Source organism: Littorina saxatilis, linkage group LG1 (assembly GCF_037325665.1).
Source record: "Littorina saxatilis isolate snail1 linkage group LG1, US_GU_Lsax_2.0, whole genome shotgun sequence".
NCBI lineage: Eukaryota > Metazoa > Mollusca > Gastropoda > Littorinimorpha > Littorinidae > Littorina > Littorina saxatilis.
The window spans coordinates 57,221,276-57,238,836 of NC_090245.1; the positions used below are offsets into that span (position 1 = coordinate 57,221,276).

Genomic DNA, 17,561 nt, shown 5'->3' on the forward strand with positions numbered 1-17,561 from the left:
AGTAGTCCAGACGACTGAAGATGAGGGAGACAACCAGCTTGACACAGGCGTCGTGGGTGAGGTAGCGACGGATGGAGGCGATGCGTCGTAGGTGGAAAAAGCAGGTCTTGATGATGAAGGAGATGTGTGTCTGCATGGAGAGAGTGGAGTCGAGAAAGACGCCAAGGCTCTTGACAGCAGGGGAGAATGGAACAGTCGCGTCATCCAGCTGGAGGTCGGTCACAGTGAGGGAAGCAATCTTCTGTCGTGTTCCAACGAGAAGGGCCTCTGTCTTCTCACTGTTCAGCTTCAACTTGTTCTCAGTCATCCAGTTCTTGATGTCAGTGAAACAACTGGAGATTGGTATGTGTCAAAGGAGAATGATGGTATTATCGGGTATGGCAAGATTTTTGTTAGTGAACATGGTCGTGTGCAGGAGAAGGAGTGTAGCTTTCATGCAAGTCGCGATCGTTGACTCGCGTTCAGACGCTTAATCCTTACTTATGGGGTCCTTAATTAGTATGACGCTGCACCGAGCGGCGCTGCAACAAACGTATGAAAGTATGATTAGATTGGTATCTTGGTAGTCTCTGCCTTTCTGTCTCTGTCTCTCTCCTCTTTCTTCCATCGCAAGCACACGCTCGCACGCACACACACACACACACACACACACAAACACACACACACACACACACACACACAACACAAACAAACACACACACACACACACACACACACACACGCGCATCCGCTTTTGTGTGCGTGTTTTCCATACTGTGGGATACTTCCAATTTCCTGCGTGTTTAATTTTATGACTAAACAAAATCACTCGGGGCTTCAAGCAAAACGACAAACATTTGCAGCACACGTAACAAACCGGTTGGAATCTAACACTCGGTGAAAATCACAGATTAAACTGGGCGAAAAAACTAATTGTGAAACGTATAAAGGGTACTTGCAACAGGGACAGAAAAAAAATATCAACAGGAACAAATATCAAGCAGGAGAATACGGGTTAAGCAAAGAGAAGGGGGCAAAACATGCATGTGTGTGTGTGTGGTTTCCGCCTCAGCATCTGAAAATGGGCAAACAGTCGGAGGATGCGAACTCTCAAGCACGACAAAGTATCACACGCCATCGTGCAACGGATTGATTTTTTCACAAGCAGGCGCGAAAATTAATGTCTGATTAAACAGAGCAAGAGGGCGAAAGATGGCAAGGCCTTGATAGAAAAAGAAGCAGAAAAACAGAAAAGATTTAAAAAAAAATTGTGCGTGAGAGAATTCTTCCTCATTTGATTTCTCATTTGCAAATTGTGCTTGGCACGTTCAACAAATTGACAGAAGAAAAGAAAACTACAAGAAACGCGGTGCGGATAACGCGGTGGTGGGAGAGATTTGGGCGGGTTTGTGTCGTTAGATTTCGGTTCTGGCGCCAGGACGAAGGGAGATAACGTAGCTGCCACAAAGATTGATCAAAGGCGTCACTCCCGCGAAAACTGTGCACGTTCTTATTAAGCATGGATCAAAGCACGTTTCTCTCTCGGCCTCAGGTCACGTGATTAACAGATCGAATTAGAGGCTCCTTCGAAGGTTTTCTTTGCTTGTTTTGTTTTTTGTTGTTGTTGGTGGTGGTGGGTGGTCTCTGATCTCTCGTGTTTCTTCTTTGTTTCGCATTACCTTGGTTCTGCTTGTTTGGCCACGTCCCGCCCCATCCTTGTGACAGGCTTAATCAATTTACAAGAAATCGTCCACAAATTCGAGGAGCCTCAGCGGTGTGGGGGTGAATGCCCCTTTGGCAGGTTTTGCCAAAAGAATTCTGGGGTAAAATATAGGATGCCACTTTCGCAGTGGCGAAACCTAATGCACTTAAATTTAAAAAGGTTATTTTTTTATTTATTTTTTGTTGGCATCACACCTGAGTATAGACTTTATCAAAATGGAAAATCTCAAGATTGATTGTGATAAAGTTCAGCAATTTAACAATAAAAATGTTGTTGCTTTGTACCAGACAGTCGTACAGCAAAAGATGTGCAAACGTAAAGCTAAGGTCACACTATCACAAATATTTAAAAAGTTGTTTGCTACTAAGAAAAAGAAATTGCTAAAGAATATTTTGGACTTTATTAATAGAATTTGTAACAGTTTTTCATAATTGTTTTTATTTTTTTATTTTTTTATTTACTATATTAGCATATATCATGATTGTATTGATTGTGTTTATTGTTCAAAATGCCCCCATGGGTTATGGACTAATAAAAACTTGAACTTGAACTTGCAGGCTACACGAAAGAAATTCCAGAGAGATTTCAAAGATAATCTCCTCAGCAGGCTACAAAAGTGGATAAGATATTAGATGCAGCTTTTGTACGTCAACGGACAATCTCCAGAAAGTGAATTTAACGTGCCGCTTTGGTAACCTATGCAGCAGGGATTTTCTTTGGCGTCGGGTGTCGACGAAATTCTGAATTGACATCTTTTTAGCAGAATTGGCAATTTTTCGCGATTGGAGAAAGGTGACACCAAAGAATGCCTAAACCTTTTAAAAGTTGATGAAACTGTTCTGGGCATTTCGGCAAATTTGCCAAATAAAATAAATGCCAGCAACATCCTTATCTCTTTGGCAATTAAGCCTCGTAAGAACAAATCCGCGGAGACATGTACGATACTGCGTCATCTGATCGACCGTCGTCGGAAATGTTCAGTGTATTCCTCTTCCCCGAACAAAGACTTTGAACACCATCTGCTGTGTGACCTTAAAGAACGATACCGGTCTGTAAATCGCAAAACCAAAATGGCTCACACAGCGTCGAATCTCTCAGGGAGATATCTGAAATGTTGTTGACGTTCGTGGTACTTCTCACATTGACGATCTCAAGGAAAGATCATGCAACGAAAGAAAACAACAGCGCTGACACTCACACAGCACCATAAGAACACTGATCCACTTTGATATGTTGAAAGGACTGATTCAATTTTACCAATGCTATGGCAATTAGAATTGAGAGGTTTTTGATCAAAAACAAATTGAGTTAATTATCGCTAAAGAAGTTACTAGCCTCTTGTCTTAATTCTGTCGTAAAGAACACACTTTCTAGAGCGTGTTCTTAAGCATTTCTGCTTGTAATCGTTCTTCCTGTTTGATTGTGCCAAACGTAAATGAACAAAACAATTGCTTTAACCACAAATAAACTTCTTGGTTGCACTTCTAAGACTTGAACAGTTTGGCTTCAAAACACGCTTCCAATCTATTCTTCCCAGGTTGTAAACCTTGTTTGACACTTATGGAAATGGCCCGTAGTTCCAACCACTCGTCGTTGACACGTGACGTTCACTTTTGTATAATGCTTTTTGCTGTGGTCTCTTTTTTACATTTAGTCAAGTTTTGAATAAATGTTTTAATATAGAGGGGGAATCGAGACGAGGGTCGTGGTGTATGTGTGTCTGTGTGTGTGTGTGCGTGTGTGTGTGTAGAGCGATTCAGAGTAAACTACTAGACCGATCTTTATGAAATTTGACATGAGAGTTCCTGGGTAGGATATTCCCGGACTTTTTTTCTTTTTTTCGATAAATGTCTTTGATGACGTCATATCCGGCTTTTTGTAAAAGTTGAGGCGGCACTGTCACACCCTCATTTTTCAATCAAATTGATTGAAATTTTGGCCAAGCAATCTTCGACGAATGCCGGACTTCGGTATTGCATTTCAGCTTGGTGGCTTAAAAATTAATTAATGACTTTGGTCATTAAAAATCTGAAAATTGTAAAAAAAAAACACATTTTTATAAAACGATCCAAATTTACGTTCATCTTATTCTTCATCATTTTCTGATTCCAAAAACATATAAATATGTTATATTTGGATTAAAAACAAGCTCTGAAAATTAAAAATATAAAAATTATGATCAAAATTAAATTTTCGAAATCGATTTAAAACCACTTTCATCTTATTCCTTGTCGGTTCCTGATTCCAAAAACATATAGATATGATATGTTTGGATTAAAAACACGCTCAGAAAGTTCAAACGAAGAGAGGTACAGAAAAGCGTGCTATGCAGCACAGCGAAACCACCACCGCGCTGAACAGGCTCGTCAGTTTCACTCCGTTTTGCACAAGCGGCGGACTACGGTCATTGTGAAAAAATGCAGTGCGTTCAGTTTCATTCTGTGAGTTCCACAGCTTGACTAAATGTAGTAATTTCGCCTTACGCGACTTGTTTTTTAATGCATTATCCCTTTCGAAACCTTGCTGGTTATTACGGAGATTTAAGAAACGAAACGTTGGGACGTTTCGTTTTGAAGTTGTGGTAAACGTCATTATTTCGGGGGTCTCTCGCTGGAAAGGTGAAGGTCAACTGAAACGGAACGTGGAACGTCAAAACGCAGTCACGTTTTCCACCCCCAAAAAACGAACAATATTTCGTCAACTTTTGTGAGTATTTTTGCACACTAACAGTTTTATTTGTTGGCCATTTTATGCATTGCTAGATTCATCAACCCTTTCACAGTCTTTCAGCGCTGAGAATGTGTTCATTGGAGGTAGACAACTGTTGTGAACTGAAATATTTTGAAGGGTGCTGATCCTGGTACATTTATCCAACTTCATGGTGAGAAAGCAAATGGCGAAGCAGAAGTAGGTCATCGCATCGAATTTTTATTCTGGCTTCGTATGTGATCAGGTGCATGAATTGAAAAATGTGAAGCTCTTGTGCGTGCAATGCGAGTATGTCAATCCTTTATTGACTCGTGGAGTTGAAATTATGCCATGCCCAGTCAGCGGATCATATCCTGCCATGCCCGGCCTTTCATTCCGAAACGAAACGTGAATACATCTAAATCTTGTCTGCGGCCTATGCCGTCTCGTTACACGTTCCGTTTCGCGGGGTGACTCATTCACCAAACGAAACGAGCTGCAAAACGAAACGTGCTGTTTCTTAAATCTCGCTAATGTCAGTTGTATTCCGTTTTCTTGACCCTTTTTCGTCCAGTTTCGTTGTGTTGATTGAAATCGGAAAAAACATGGGCCAAAATTTGTAATGTGTTCAAGACTGGTCGCTGCGCGGAAAACCTTTCTGTCGTGTTTCATCTAGACAAGATATCTTTGTCTGCTTTTAATTTGCGACGCTTCGTCCATCCATCGGTGTTGACCAGTCAGCGATGAAATGAGTAACTGCAATAAACGGACATGAAAAGTCAAGAGTTTGTTAGTTGTTGGTTTTTTTCCCCCTCGCACAGACGAGAATATTAAAACTTCCAACAAAAAGCATGAGGCCAGATGTGTTATCCCAACTCCACAAGTTCAAATCTGGGTCAGTGTATGTCAGCATGGAACTCGGGAGATTTACGCCGTTTTTAATCATGCGAAATTACAAGCATCAGAAAGCCATCCAGACCAGATTCATCGCACGCGGTCCAGTTTCTGTATGGCGTCATTGCACAGCGCAGGGCTTTTTCCTCGGCCTGAAGAAGATGACTGTGTCTCAGTGGTGTGCGTCCCTGCCCGACCTCCAGGTGATAAACTAGGCAACTTTTCGCACTTTGTTAAAAGGGTGTCATTCTCTCCGCTCTCTTTTCTCACACGCCAAGCTACTGATTAAATTTGGCACTGCGCTATTTTATGGCTTGTCCACACTAGTTTTTAGACGGGAGGGGAGGTGGGGGGGGGGGGGGTTATTCGCCACTTCTGGAATTTCTCAGAATTGTTTTTCGGTTATGAGTGGGGCGATTTGCCAGACATTTTGATGTTTCTGTTTCTGCCGCCATCGTCTTTATCTTTGCTGTTGTCTTTGACATCCACAAATTGAAACACACAGACAGACACAAACACACACACACACACACACACACACACACACACACACACACACACACACACACACACACACACACACACACACACACACACACACACACACAAACTCACGTGACTCAAATTGGTATGACTTTGTTATACAGGCTCAGAGGCTCGAAGCCTACTTTCAAGAATCAAGATGCGACAACACTGACAAGAAAATAGTACAGAATAGAAGATATGCAATGTATTTATAGATCAGTGCTGAGAGGACACATCTTCACTGGGCCAATTCTAACATTGTTAAAGTGTAAATTGTCAAGGCGGGCTTTTAGGATTGGCGATGCATCTGAGAGTGGATGTTCCCGTCACTACCATCATACTTCATTAAATTCTCCTCCGTCCCCAAACCAATAGATCACTGCAATCAAAACTAACAACGACACTGTGTGTACTTTCAGGCACGGTGCAGTGGCGCTACAACCAGAGCTTGCACATGGAGAAGGAGAACGACACAGTGGTCACTGTGGACTACGAGGACGGCCACTGGAGTCTGCCCTACTTTGACTGCGGCGGCGGCGACATCTGGATGATGACCTACACCGTGCCGTTCTTCGCCTACAACAACGGCACGCCCTTCTTCAAGTGAGTGTCTATGAGTTGTTTTGTGGTGACTGTGATGTCCTTGCTTGGGGGTGAAAGTTGCTCGCTTCGTTTGGACGGTCGAAATGTAATTTCTCTTTTGAGATATTAAAGTATTATTGTATTTATTGTATTGTATTGTATTGTATTGTATTGTATTGTATTGTATTGTATTGTATTGTATTGGCTCCAGCGGTTTTTCATGAGTCACTTCTCGGGCACTGTAGATGTCATTAAAGAATGAGTTGTCTAACTAGTCGGTTCAGATATCAATGTTTTACAACTTAGTCGCCCTTCCATGGAGGGCTCTCATCGTGCCATTTTCTCATAACCTGCTGTAGTCTTCGGACAACTGTCTAACCGTTCAGTTGTGCAATCCGTCTCCTACGTCTGGGAATTGGGCGTGTCAGACAATTTGAAGGACATTGCTTTTTTATGATTAAGGAGCGTGATCGACACTGGGGGGGGGGAGGGGGGAGAACCATTCGTTTAAATACACATGTACTACCACCACATTTAAAACTATGGCCCAGGTGAACCCAAGGATGGCTTATCCCTTTAACATCATTCACATCATGATGCTAGGTTCAAGCACAAGAAGATACACAGTCCACAACACACATTTTCGGATGGTCAAATAGCAAAAACGTAAGAGTAGTGATCTTTGACAATAACAAAAACCATGAACTACTCGTATTCACAATATTTGTATGACACTGAGAAAGAAGCGGAGACAGAGTAAAAAACACAGGCACGTATGGAGACATTCTGGCTGGACAATTCGTAACTAGATCGACCAGAGCAGTCCAAAGGCTACGAACTCCATCACGACCCTCCATGCTAATGTACACACACAGCCGTCAATATGACGGCTTCCCACGCACACGTTATAGGCCTAGAGCATGGACAAAAAGGCAGTGTATTCATCAACACCATCCCCCAAGACAGACATGTACAAGCACGTGTCAACATCTTGCTCTCGTGGGGGCGGATCGGAGTACGCCAGTAGATATTTCGCTTCTGGACAGAACTTTGTAGACGCCAGACGGTAAAGGACACGAAAAAAGTAAAACAGCCAACAAACAAGGGTCTTCTGCCAACCCCATCTCCACCCGTCCCCCTCTCTATGAAAAGCAAGCAAAACGACAACTACAAATAAACAAACACAATTCAAAAACAAGACCTTTCTATGTTTTCAGCAAATGTGACTGTGTGACCAATCGCAGGAATGTCCGTAATGAGACTTGCAGTCAAGAAGTGAATCATTCGTTTCGGTAGTACGCGAACCTCCACATTACTAAACTCTGACCAAGGTTACTGAACCTGTCGCTGGAAGCAAGCGACTTTGCACAATTACGAGCAACACTGATCAATCGTAAAAAAATCGGTCTATTCTTCTTTCTTACTTTAGCGGCATTGCGACCGGGAGAAAAGATGGCCGGTCCCACACACATATGTCTTAGAAGACGAAAAGTTTTACTTCTCCATACTTCTTTTTCCCCCAGCGAAAGACTGTAATACATCATTATAAAGACGTCCGCAGACTGCTAAAGACCTCCAGTCGCACGGCACTCAAATCGCCACTTCCATTAGCCAGTCTCGGCGCTGAAAATGTGCTATCAAACGGCGGCAAAGCCGTCGGCAGCTAGAGCGAAATACTCAATACTGCAAAGTGTTGCTATCTTCGAGTCTCGCGCGTATTACAATAATGCGAGACTGCGAGAATTTCGATTGTTCCATCACGTGGTCCAATCGAGTATTACCGAGACCGGCGTTTACACCTTGATCAATGTCAGCGACTGTTTTTGTTTATGTCCGATCTCTACGGCGCTTGACCTACTCTCGTAACAGTGCTTTTGCGTTAACTGGAGTAGGTAATGATAACTGGAGCGCCTATTCCCATCGTTGGCCCCCGAACAGCTAAAACGGCGCGGAACCGTGCACCATTGATCAAGCAATGTACTGATATGTATGTCGTCCTTCTGGCCAGTAGCTCTTAACACGATCTTTAAGCTCGATATAATATGTCTGTACTCGTAAGTTACTGCAGTTCGAGTTCCGAGTTCGTCGATGGATTGTAGAACGAAAAAGTCTTCTTCAGATCCGAGGTACAACGACCAGGGCCGAGATGCACGAGAAAGTTACCAACCGGGCAGGAGTCAGCCGCGGTGTTGGATTGGTTGAAATTAAGGTTTGTTGCGACTGCAACCTATCAGAACCCGCATGTTGTTTTCACCCGTTTCGGTGGCACCCACTTTCGCTTTGTGCACCTCAACCCAGGTTACCAGGGCAACCGCTTTGAAATACCTCCACAAAATATATCTTCAAGGCACCCGTCTTGAATCAAACTACATGTCTTCTACGTTGTGTTACTTGCTGTGTGTCACCCAATAATTATGGCCTGATCAAACTGTTACTGCTCCGATGGTCAGCCAAAAATATGAACATTCAGACTCTGGTAGGTCATACGAGAGCATGAGTTAAAAACCGCGTCTGGAGTATTTGGTTCCTAAATGGCGGGGTAAAAAAACGGTCATACACGTAAAATTCCACTCGTGCAAAAAACACACACGAGTGTACGGGGGAGTTTCAGCCCACGAACGCAGAAGAAGAAGAGTATTTGGTTGATACTGTAGTTGACGCACTGGATATGAAGGCTGACTCCCAGATTCCCCTACAACGACAGGTCCAGCTGCGACCACAGCCAAGAAAGTGGCTGCTAGTAAATGGTCTGACAATAACGTGGCAGTAACGTCTGATGAAAATGAATAGCCTTGCAGATAATGAATATATTAAAAACGAAACAAAGCATTATGAAGGAGTCGGTTGAATCGAAAACGAAGGAGAAATACATTCTGCATTCCACGTCCTTTGAGAACGGGTAGGGGGAGAGGGGTATCAGGGTGTTTAAAAGCGCCAAATCAGGATCAGCTGACCATACCCTAAGACACACAGCGTTTACACCAACTCAGCAAATACCAATAAAGGTACCAGAGACCAACTCTTCTGGTGACCTAGATCCAGACTCATCACTGCTTTTAGGTCCACAGCACCAGCAGGTGACCTACTGTTCGGCGTCAGTTAATACCATCGGGCCTTGTGGGCTAGGACTAGCAACTCAGTCACGACTAACACGCACACGCTGGGATCAGTGTGTGCCGAGACAAGCCCCAGGCTCCTCAAGCGAAGGTGAAGGTGACGGGTAACGGTAGCTGGAACCGGTTCATCCTTCACGTGTTACGAACGAGGCGCCAATGGGACAAGTTGCGCGTGCTCTCGTCCGGGATTAATGCCCCTTTAATGGTGGCATCGTGCTTTACGGGCGTCAGGGGTCGTGCGGGACGCGGGGAGGACTCACAAATCGTGGCGGGTGCAGGCAGCTCGCCGTGTAATCATATCACATAACACGTCACCTGTGAAGGCCAGCAATCGTAAATTACCTCCCTTACTTCTGTCGTTTGGGGGCATCTGAGATGGGGGGTAGCGGAGAGTTCCGGGGGGAGGGGGGGGGGGATGGAGTCGGGGGATACGAGGGGAAGTGGACGGCGCTCTGGCCAAGTTTGATTGCAAAATGTGAAAGCCATGCCAACTAGAAAAACTAAATCTTCGCTTCGATATTAAATTTTAAAATTCTCAAGCTGTCAGTGTAAAGAGACGCAGGGGTGTAGTTTGTGGCATGCTTGCAGAAAGGCTTTGGTAGAGAAGACGATGGGAGTGGTCGAGGGGGGAGGGGAGATGATACAAGAGTTAACAGTAATGGAAGAGAAGGCATCCCCAAGCTTGCACCAGCTAGCTATATCGATGCGGCGGCTGTCAGAGGCAATGTAAATAAACTACCTTGGTAAACATGAGGCGCGGGTGGACGGTGGGGATTTGGTGACCCCTGGGTCAACCATGCCTGTCCGAAAAGAGCTTTTTGGTGCGGCGTAATAGATTAAGCTGAACAAATTAGCAGAAATTATTCCAAAGCGTGATAAGGCAAGGAGGGAATAACTTCAAACGATTCTTCTGGCCCATCTTGGAAATTAGATACAGCAATTCTTGTGGCAGCAGACAAATAATTGCTTAAGAAATAAATCATCCGTGAAGAAATTCATAAAATGAATAAATAAATGAATAAAGAAACGGATTTTGACAGAACGAGTTGTGAATTGAGGATCATAGGGCGCATAATTTGATCTTGCCACCGCCTCTGTTCACAAATCAAAGCTGAGATTTTTACTTCCTCTGTTCCCGATCTTTTGGGCAAGGATGTTTACTTTGGTTTGTCCGTCAAGAGCAAATGGATAGAAGTGTTTTGTATAGTGAACGAGAAAACTATGGTTTATTCTAAATAGCATTCAAATCCTTCTTCTATGTTTTACACACCAGACGCATGCACGGGTCATTGGACGGCTTTTGAGATCTCCGAAAATATCTTTTGTGATCGTTAGGAGGAATTAATCCAGAAAATAGGTCATGGTTTGACTTTTATCTCACCTTTCCTTTTCTTCTGTGTATTTTTTTAACATTGTAAATGAAACTATTTCTACCCACTAACCGCGAAAAGAGACTTCTTCTTCTGCTGCGTTCGTGGGCTGAAACTCCCACGTACACTCGTGTTTTTTGCACGAGTGGAATTTTACGTATATGACCGTTTTTTTACCCCGCCATTTAGGCAGTCATACGCCGTTTTCGGAGGATCGAAAAGAGACTGATAAATTGTACTTCTTCAATTATTCTATTAGTTTGTGTAACAGACAAGAGACGTCACCAGTTATTGTTTCAATAACAAAAAGAAAGAGAGCAAATAAAGAAAGAAAGACAGATAGGGAAGAGGCAATAAACCAACTAAGTAACAAACGAACAAAACAACAAAAACAACAATAAGGGGGACAATGAGAAAAAAAACTAAAGCGAAGTAAAAATGTGTGAGCAATGGAAACAGTGCCAGGCAAAGGTATGTTAAAAGTGCTTGCGGTAAGGAGAATACAGTGCCACTGAAACGCCTTCCTCTGCGGCTAATGCTGTAACCAAGGAACCATCAACCTGAATGCGAAAGCAGGTCCTCGGCACATCAAACAGAATATTTAATTACACACACACACACACACACACACACACATAGTCACGGACAGATACACATGCGCGCACACGCAAAAACACGCACACAAACACACACGCACGCACACACACACACACACGCACGCACGCACGCACGCAAGCACGCACGCACGCACATACACACACACTCACACACGCACACATACATACACACATTCACGGACAGAGACACACACACACACTCACACGCACACACACACACACAAACACAGACGCGGACAACCAACTAAGTCCACAGACAGACAGACACAGACAGACAGACACACACACACACACACACACACACACACACACACACACACACATATACACTAACGCCCTCGCACGCAAGCACGCTCACACAAACACTTGCATACTATCTCATTCACTCTCTCTCTCTCTCTCTCACTCTCTCTCTCTCTCTCTCTCTCTCACTCTCTCTCTCTCTCTCTCTCTCTCTCTCTCTCTCTCTCTCTCTCTCACACACAAACGCGCAGATACATACGCACACACATCATCTCTCGACATCCCTCCTCCCAACACCCACAGGACCGCTTACCCCTCTCCAAGCCGACCACCCTCAGAGACTCACAGCCAAAAAGTCGAAGGACCGGGATGACGACTCTCAGAGAACCCCGAACCCCACATGTTCCCCCCTCCGTGCCTACCGCGTATTCCACCACACGTCCCCCCCCGTGCGTCTTACACCACCAGCAAGACCGGCGACAACGACCACGATAATAATGAGGCTTATAAAGCCCCGCGTCCCATAAAACTACCACAATTCAAGACAGCCCAGGGCCCAAGCCGTGGGGACGGAAGGGAGACATATATCACTGGCGCCGCTTGGCTGATTTATACAAAATCGTCACGGTAGCGCTGAAATAAAGCGAGTCTTGATTACATCAGAGATGGCCAAACTTATGGTCCTATGCCCCCCGACATCCGTTGGAGTCGGAGGTGTTTGGCTTTTCGCTGACGGTACAATTAATTTTTCTTCATGTTTTTTCCATCAATATCGCGTTCTGTGGTTGGGATTTATTTTTTCGATGCGAACTGTCATTAATCTGTTTGTCTTTGTACTTTTAGTTCAGTTTGTCTTGGAACTTTCAGGCCTAATTAAGCCTTTTTTATGTTTTAAGTTTAACAATTAGCTTAGTTTTTGTCGAAACTGTTCTCTTGATGATGATTCTGGTTCAGCGTCGGGTATGTCTAGACAGGCCGATACCGGAATGACGCCCCTCTCGCACTATGCACAGGTGAATTGTGACGTTAGTCGGTCTGGCTTTGGGCTTTTCTCCCCAGTCTCTTTGCCTCGGACTGCTGGGCAAGCGTCTCTAGCTCTCACAATTTGGGGATGCTTTTTTGAACCGTCTATCTCCAAGGAATCGTCCGGGGGCTACAGCTACCCAGGTGTTTAGGTCGATGCTCAAAGTCATCAGGTCACTCTTTGTAGTGTAGTTGGGGTAACGTTTTTCCTGTGCTAGTTCTCCGTAGAAAAGATCTCCCATGAGATCCTACCATTGTCCATTCACATCACGGTACCGACAGTAACGTTACTAACTGAACCGGCCACTGTTGCCGTGACTCACAACATCAAATACATCAATAACCGTGGAAACATCAGTTCATGACCTGTCTGCCCCTTAAACTGACTTTGTGGCATTGTTCTCAAAAACAGCGGAGGATAAACTGAAAATACGGAGAAACTGATTCAAATCCCCAGGCAGATAGAAGTCGTCTGTGGTACATTGCTTTCTTGGGCGAGATGGATTGTGTCCATGGCCTTTTCAGGAAGGGACACACTATTTTTTAACGTGGCATTAAATCGTAGTTCACGGTGACTCGGGAGGTGGCAGGGCGGGGGTGAAGAATACGCCAAAATGGAAAAGTTAGTCAGGTCTAGCTTCACCACCAAACAAGCCAAGAAGCACTAACCTACAACGTTGAAAAACTCCCAGTGGACACAAGTGCGACTCATTGCATATGCGTCACCACGCACTCTTCCCCAACAAGCAGTCTGACCCCAAGACGGTGTGCTGGAAGGCTTGTGATCCAGGGATCCCCTTCCTTGATGATGGATAGTCGCCCTTGCCTCCCCTAGGACCAGTTTGCCAGACTGACGCCAGGAGGCGCTTCTCATTACCCTTTAAACACTTGCTCTTCCCGGATGGATTTTGCAACTAAAGACTCTTGCTCGATTTCTTTATAATCAAGTTTACTGAGATGTGTTGTTGGTGAGAGGATGAGACCGTATCGGTACAGTGGCCTTGGTCGTGATGGCTCTAGTCCTACTCCTAGCTTCAAATGACACTCTAAACACAATGGCCCGATTGTTCGTTTTACATATGAAGGAAAGTTACCCATTGTTTTGCTAAAAGAGTGATAGAAACTGTCCCTCAAGTGTCAAAAACATGAACACAGAGCAACTTCCGCCCGCGAAAACATCTCAGATCTAGCCATGGGATAATGCCGTCCCTCCATTTGGTCACATGCCAACAAATGCTGGATGCTGGCTATGCACAGTGGACTTTTTGGATGAATTTCTTAAAAGCCACCAGCGGCTTTTTTGTAAATTAATCCATCCAAAATTCGAACTCACCACAGCAAGCAGTCATGGTGTTGATTTTGAGTTAATGACCAACTTCAGTCTAATCCCATGTAAATGCCTGGCCAGATCAAAGATGGTAAGCCGACCTGTTTTCATGAGAAGGAGTGTGCCTCGCTGAGCAATTTCTGAAAGGTCAAATATGATGATAGTCTGGCGTGGCTTGACCGACGCCTGCGACCGTCGTTATCATATAGAGTAGCCAACGCTGAGTGGGATGAAAAAAAATGGGCCCTGATTCTGCTTAATTCAGACAGCTTCTGGGTACGGACCATGGCTAAAACGGCGCTGCTTGTTATGTTTTCACCTCTACAATCCGCGCAGTGATCTACTTTCACTCCTAAATTGTCATTGTACCGAGTTCTTCCCTAAATGAAGGACAAAACACAGCGCTCTACCCTGGACTGTTTCGTGTGGCAAGCGCGTGAACTGCCGGTAGAAAATGACTTGTTCTGACCCCGGTGGTAACGTTCCGAGTTGCAGGCTAATAGTAATAGTTTCCTGTTGACTTCCTATCGAGACAAAACTAAGGCGGTACGCTGATTGGTGCTGTGTTTCTGATGTGGTGTAAATCGTTTGAATCGTTTTGAGAGAAAAAAAATGGCCGCTGATTTCTGCATTATTAAAAACTAGATGAATACCCGCTTCGCCGGGTACGGCTGCGCCGGGAAAAAGTCGAGCCGAATACCCGGCTGCGCCGGGGACCCGGCTTTGCCGGGTGTACGCCGGCTTTGCCGGCGCACCGCACGAAGGAAGGGAGATAAACGCGCAAAACACTGGAGAAGAGGAGTGACCTTCTAAAAATAGTATAACGGGAATATGGATTGAGCGTTGTCGACAGTGACCTTCTGAAAATAGAAACGGGAATATGGATTGACGCCACACGAAGGAAGGGAGGTAAACGCTGAAAACACTGGAGAAGATAAGGAAGAGTTACTGGAAATGGATCCAGAGAAAAACCAAAATCGGTTCAGCGCTGCGCGCTGAGAGCACGTGTTGAAATATCTCATCGATGAGGTTGTGTCCGGGATGTAGCTGAATATGGCCTCCAAATTTGAAAAAGATCGATCGAGAACTTTGGCTTGGCATCGCGGACACACACACAGACAGACACAAGTCGTATATATATATAGAAGCTGCGGGGTGCAGAAAATAGGGGTCGCTTGTTCCATTTTTCACCCCTCACATCCCGGAGTGGTGCTGGGCGCTGTATTTCAAAACTAATACGATCTGAGTGGTGTTTTGTTGGCCCGATGTAAGAGAGGGAGGGGGAGACAGAGAGAGAGAGAGACAGACAGACAAACAGACAGACAGACAGACAAAAACAGATTGGCAGACAGACTGAAAAACAGACAGCATATTGACAGACAGACAGATTGACAGACAAACACACAGACAGACAGACTGACAGTCAGAGAGACGGACAGACAGGACATATACCAATGGTTGTTATGTTATATGGCGGAATAAATTCTTGTTTTTGTTCTTCTTGTTCTTCTTGTTCTTCAGACAGACAGATTGGCAGTCAGTCAGTCAGACAGACAGACAGACAGACATATTGACAGTCAGACAGACTGACAGGAGATGGTAGGAGTACGAGTAGTAAACACCTATGACTTCTTCAGTCCTTGTTTTAAAATGCCTTACGTAAATTATGGAATTATGGTCTGATTCTTACCTGTGCGTTCATGACTGCTACTTGTGTGTGCAGGGGTACGAGCGGAATCGACATTGACCTGCAGAAAGTGGACATTGACCAGTGTCCCCTCACGGACAGTAAGGAGGAGAACGTCTTCGCTGGCTCGCACAAGTGCAAAATCGCCACTACACGGGTGAGTACATCACGTGTGTGTGTGTGTGTGTGTGTGTGTGTGTGTGTGTGTGTGTGTGTGTGTGTGTGTGTGTGTGTGTGTGTGTGTTTTTCTTTATTTATTGTGTTATTCTCAGTTCATCCGTGCTTGCCTTTACGTCCATTTGTTTGTCCGTCTGCGTGTCAGTTTGTGTATTGTCACTATGCATCTCTCTCTCTCTCTCTCTCTCTCTCTCTCTCTCTCTCTCTCTCTCTCTCTCTCTCTCTCTCTCTCTCTCTCTCTCTCTCTTTCTCAAGAAGAACTCTTGCGAAAAAAGTATGAGTAATCTAGTTAATCTCACTTTCGAAGAAGTTAGATAATGGTTCCCTCACAGGATTTATATACAACGAAGTAATTTTTATTTCCCGGTCTTATCAATATCAATATGAGGCTTATATCGCGCGTATTCCGTGGGTACAGTTCTAAGCGCAGGGATTTATTTTTATTTTTTATTTTTATTTTTATGCAATTTATATCGCGCACATATTCAAGGCGCAGGGATTTATTTATGGCTTATCGGTGCGCGCCAGTGCAAAGATATTTGTTTGTTTGTTTGTTTGTTTGTTTGCTTAACGCCCAGCCGACCACAAAGGGCCATATCAGGGCGGTGCTGCTTTGACATATAACGTGCGCCACACACAAGACAGAAGTCGCAGCACAGGCTTCATTTCTCACCCAGTCACATTATTCTGACACCGGACCAACCAGTCCTAGCACTAACCCCATAATGCCAGACGCCAGGCGGAGCAGCCACTAGATTGCCAATTTTAAAGTCTTAGGTATGACCCGGCCGGGGTTCGAACCCACGACCTCCCGATCACGGGGCGGACGCCTTACCACTAGGCCAACCGTGCCGGTCTGCAAAGATATCCAAAACAAATAAACTCGTTGCCTTTTATCATGTTTGGCGTGACACGTTGTTGTACAGAAACAGTTTATACGCCCTGATTTTACATTATTGACCAGCGTTAAAGTAACTAAAACGACTTCAGATACGTATTCAAATGGGAGACAGGTACTTGCCGAAAGTGCTGCTTTTGCATTACGTTTGCAAGGCATTACGAAAATTCAACGCTCATCCGAGCACAGAACATAATCAATCATGAATACATCTTACATCGGATGTGCACATTTTCAAGAAAGCAAACACCCAGGGTCAATACCTGGGTGTGTACACATGTCGATAATGCACACACTTAACGTCAGTATCGGTATCTACCATCTGACAAACGGCTGTATCGCAGCCAACTGGGAAACAAGGTCCGACAGAGATTGGCCGGGAAAGAGAAATGAGAAGTTGGCTATCATTTCATCTTCACTCTAATGGAGTCGTCCCCTTAACGCGGAATCGATGCCGAGCCGATATCAGATTAGGTACAATTGTCGATAGTTCCCCGTCAGTTGTGGCCCGGATTTCAATCTTGCGGAAGAGGGGAAAGTGCTCTCTGAGTATTTTTGTGGCACATTTTGGCTGAATTTCAAGCCTATAGCTTGGGTGAAAAAGCCACAAAGTACAGATATATAGGCTGTTAACGTTCTAAATGCAAGAATAACAAGTCGCGTAAGGCGATATAACTACATTTAGTCAAGCTGTCGAACTCACGGAATGAAA

General features: G+C 44.6%; 1 protein-coding gene across 1 annotated transcript in view; it reads left to right on the forward strand.

Moving 5' to 3' along the window:
• LOC138950613 (metabotropic glycine receptor-like) overlaps positions 1 to 16,897 on the forward strand; it is a 178,414-nt gene extending 161,517 nt beyond the window's left edge. Inside the window, exons 2-4 of the mRNA XM_070322323.1 lie at positions 6,229 to 6,412; positions 15,811 to 15,944; positions 16,878 to 16,897. Of these exons, the coding sequence (XP_070178424.1) occupies positions 6,229 to 6,412; positions 15,811 to 15,944; positions 16,878 to 16,897 (338 nt within the window). The remainder of the gene's footprint in view (positions 1 to 6,228; positions 6,413 to 15,810; positions 15,945 to 16,877) is intronic.
• The last annotated feature ends 664 nt before the right edge of the window (positions 16,898 to 17,561 follow it).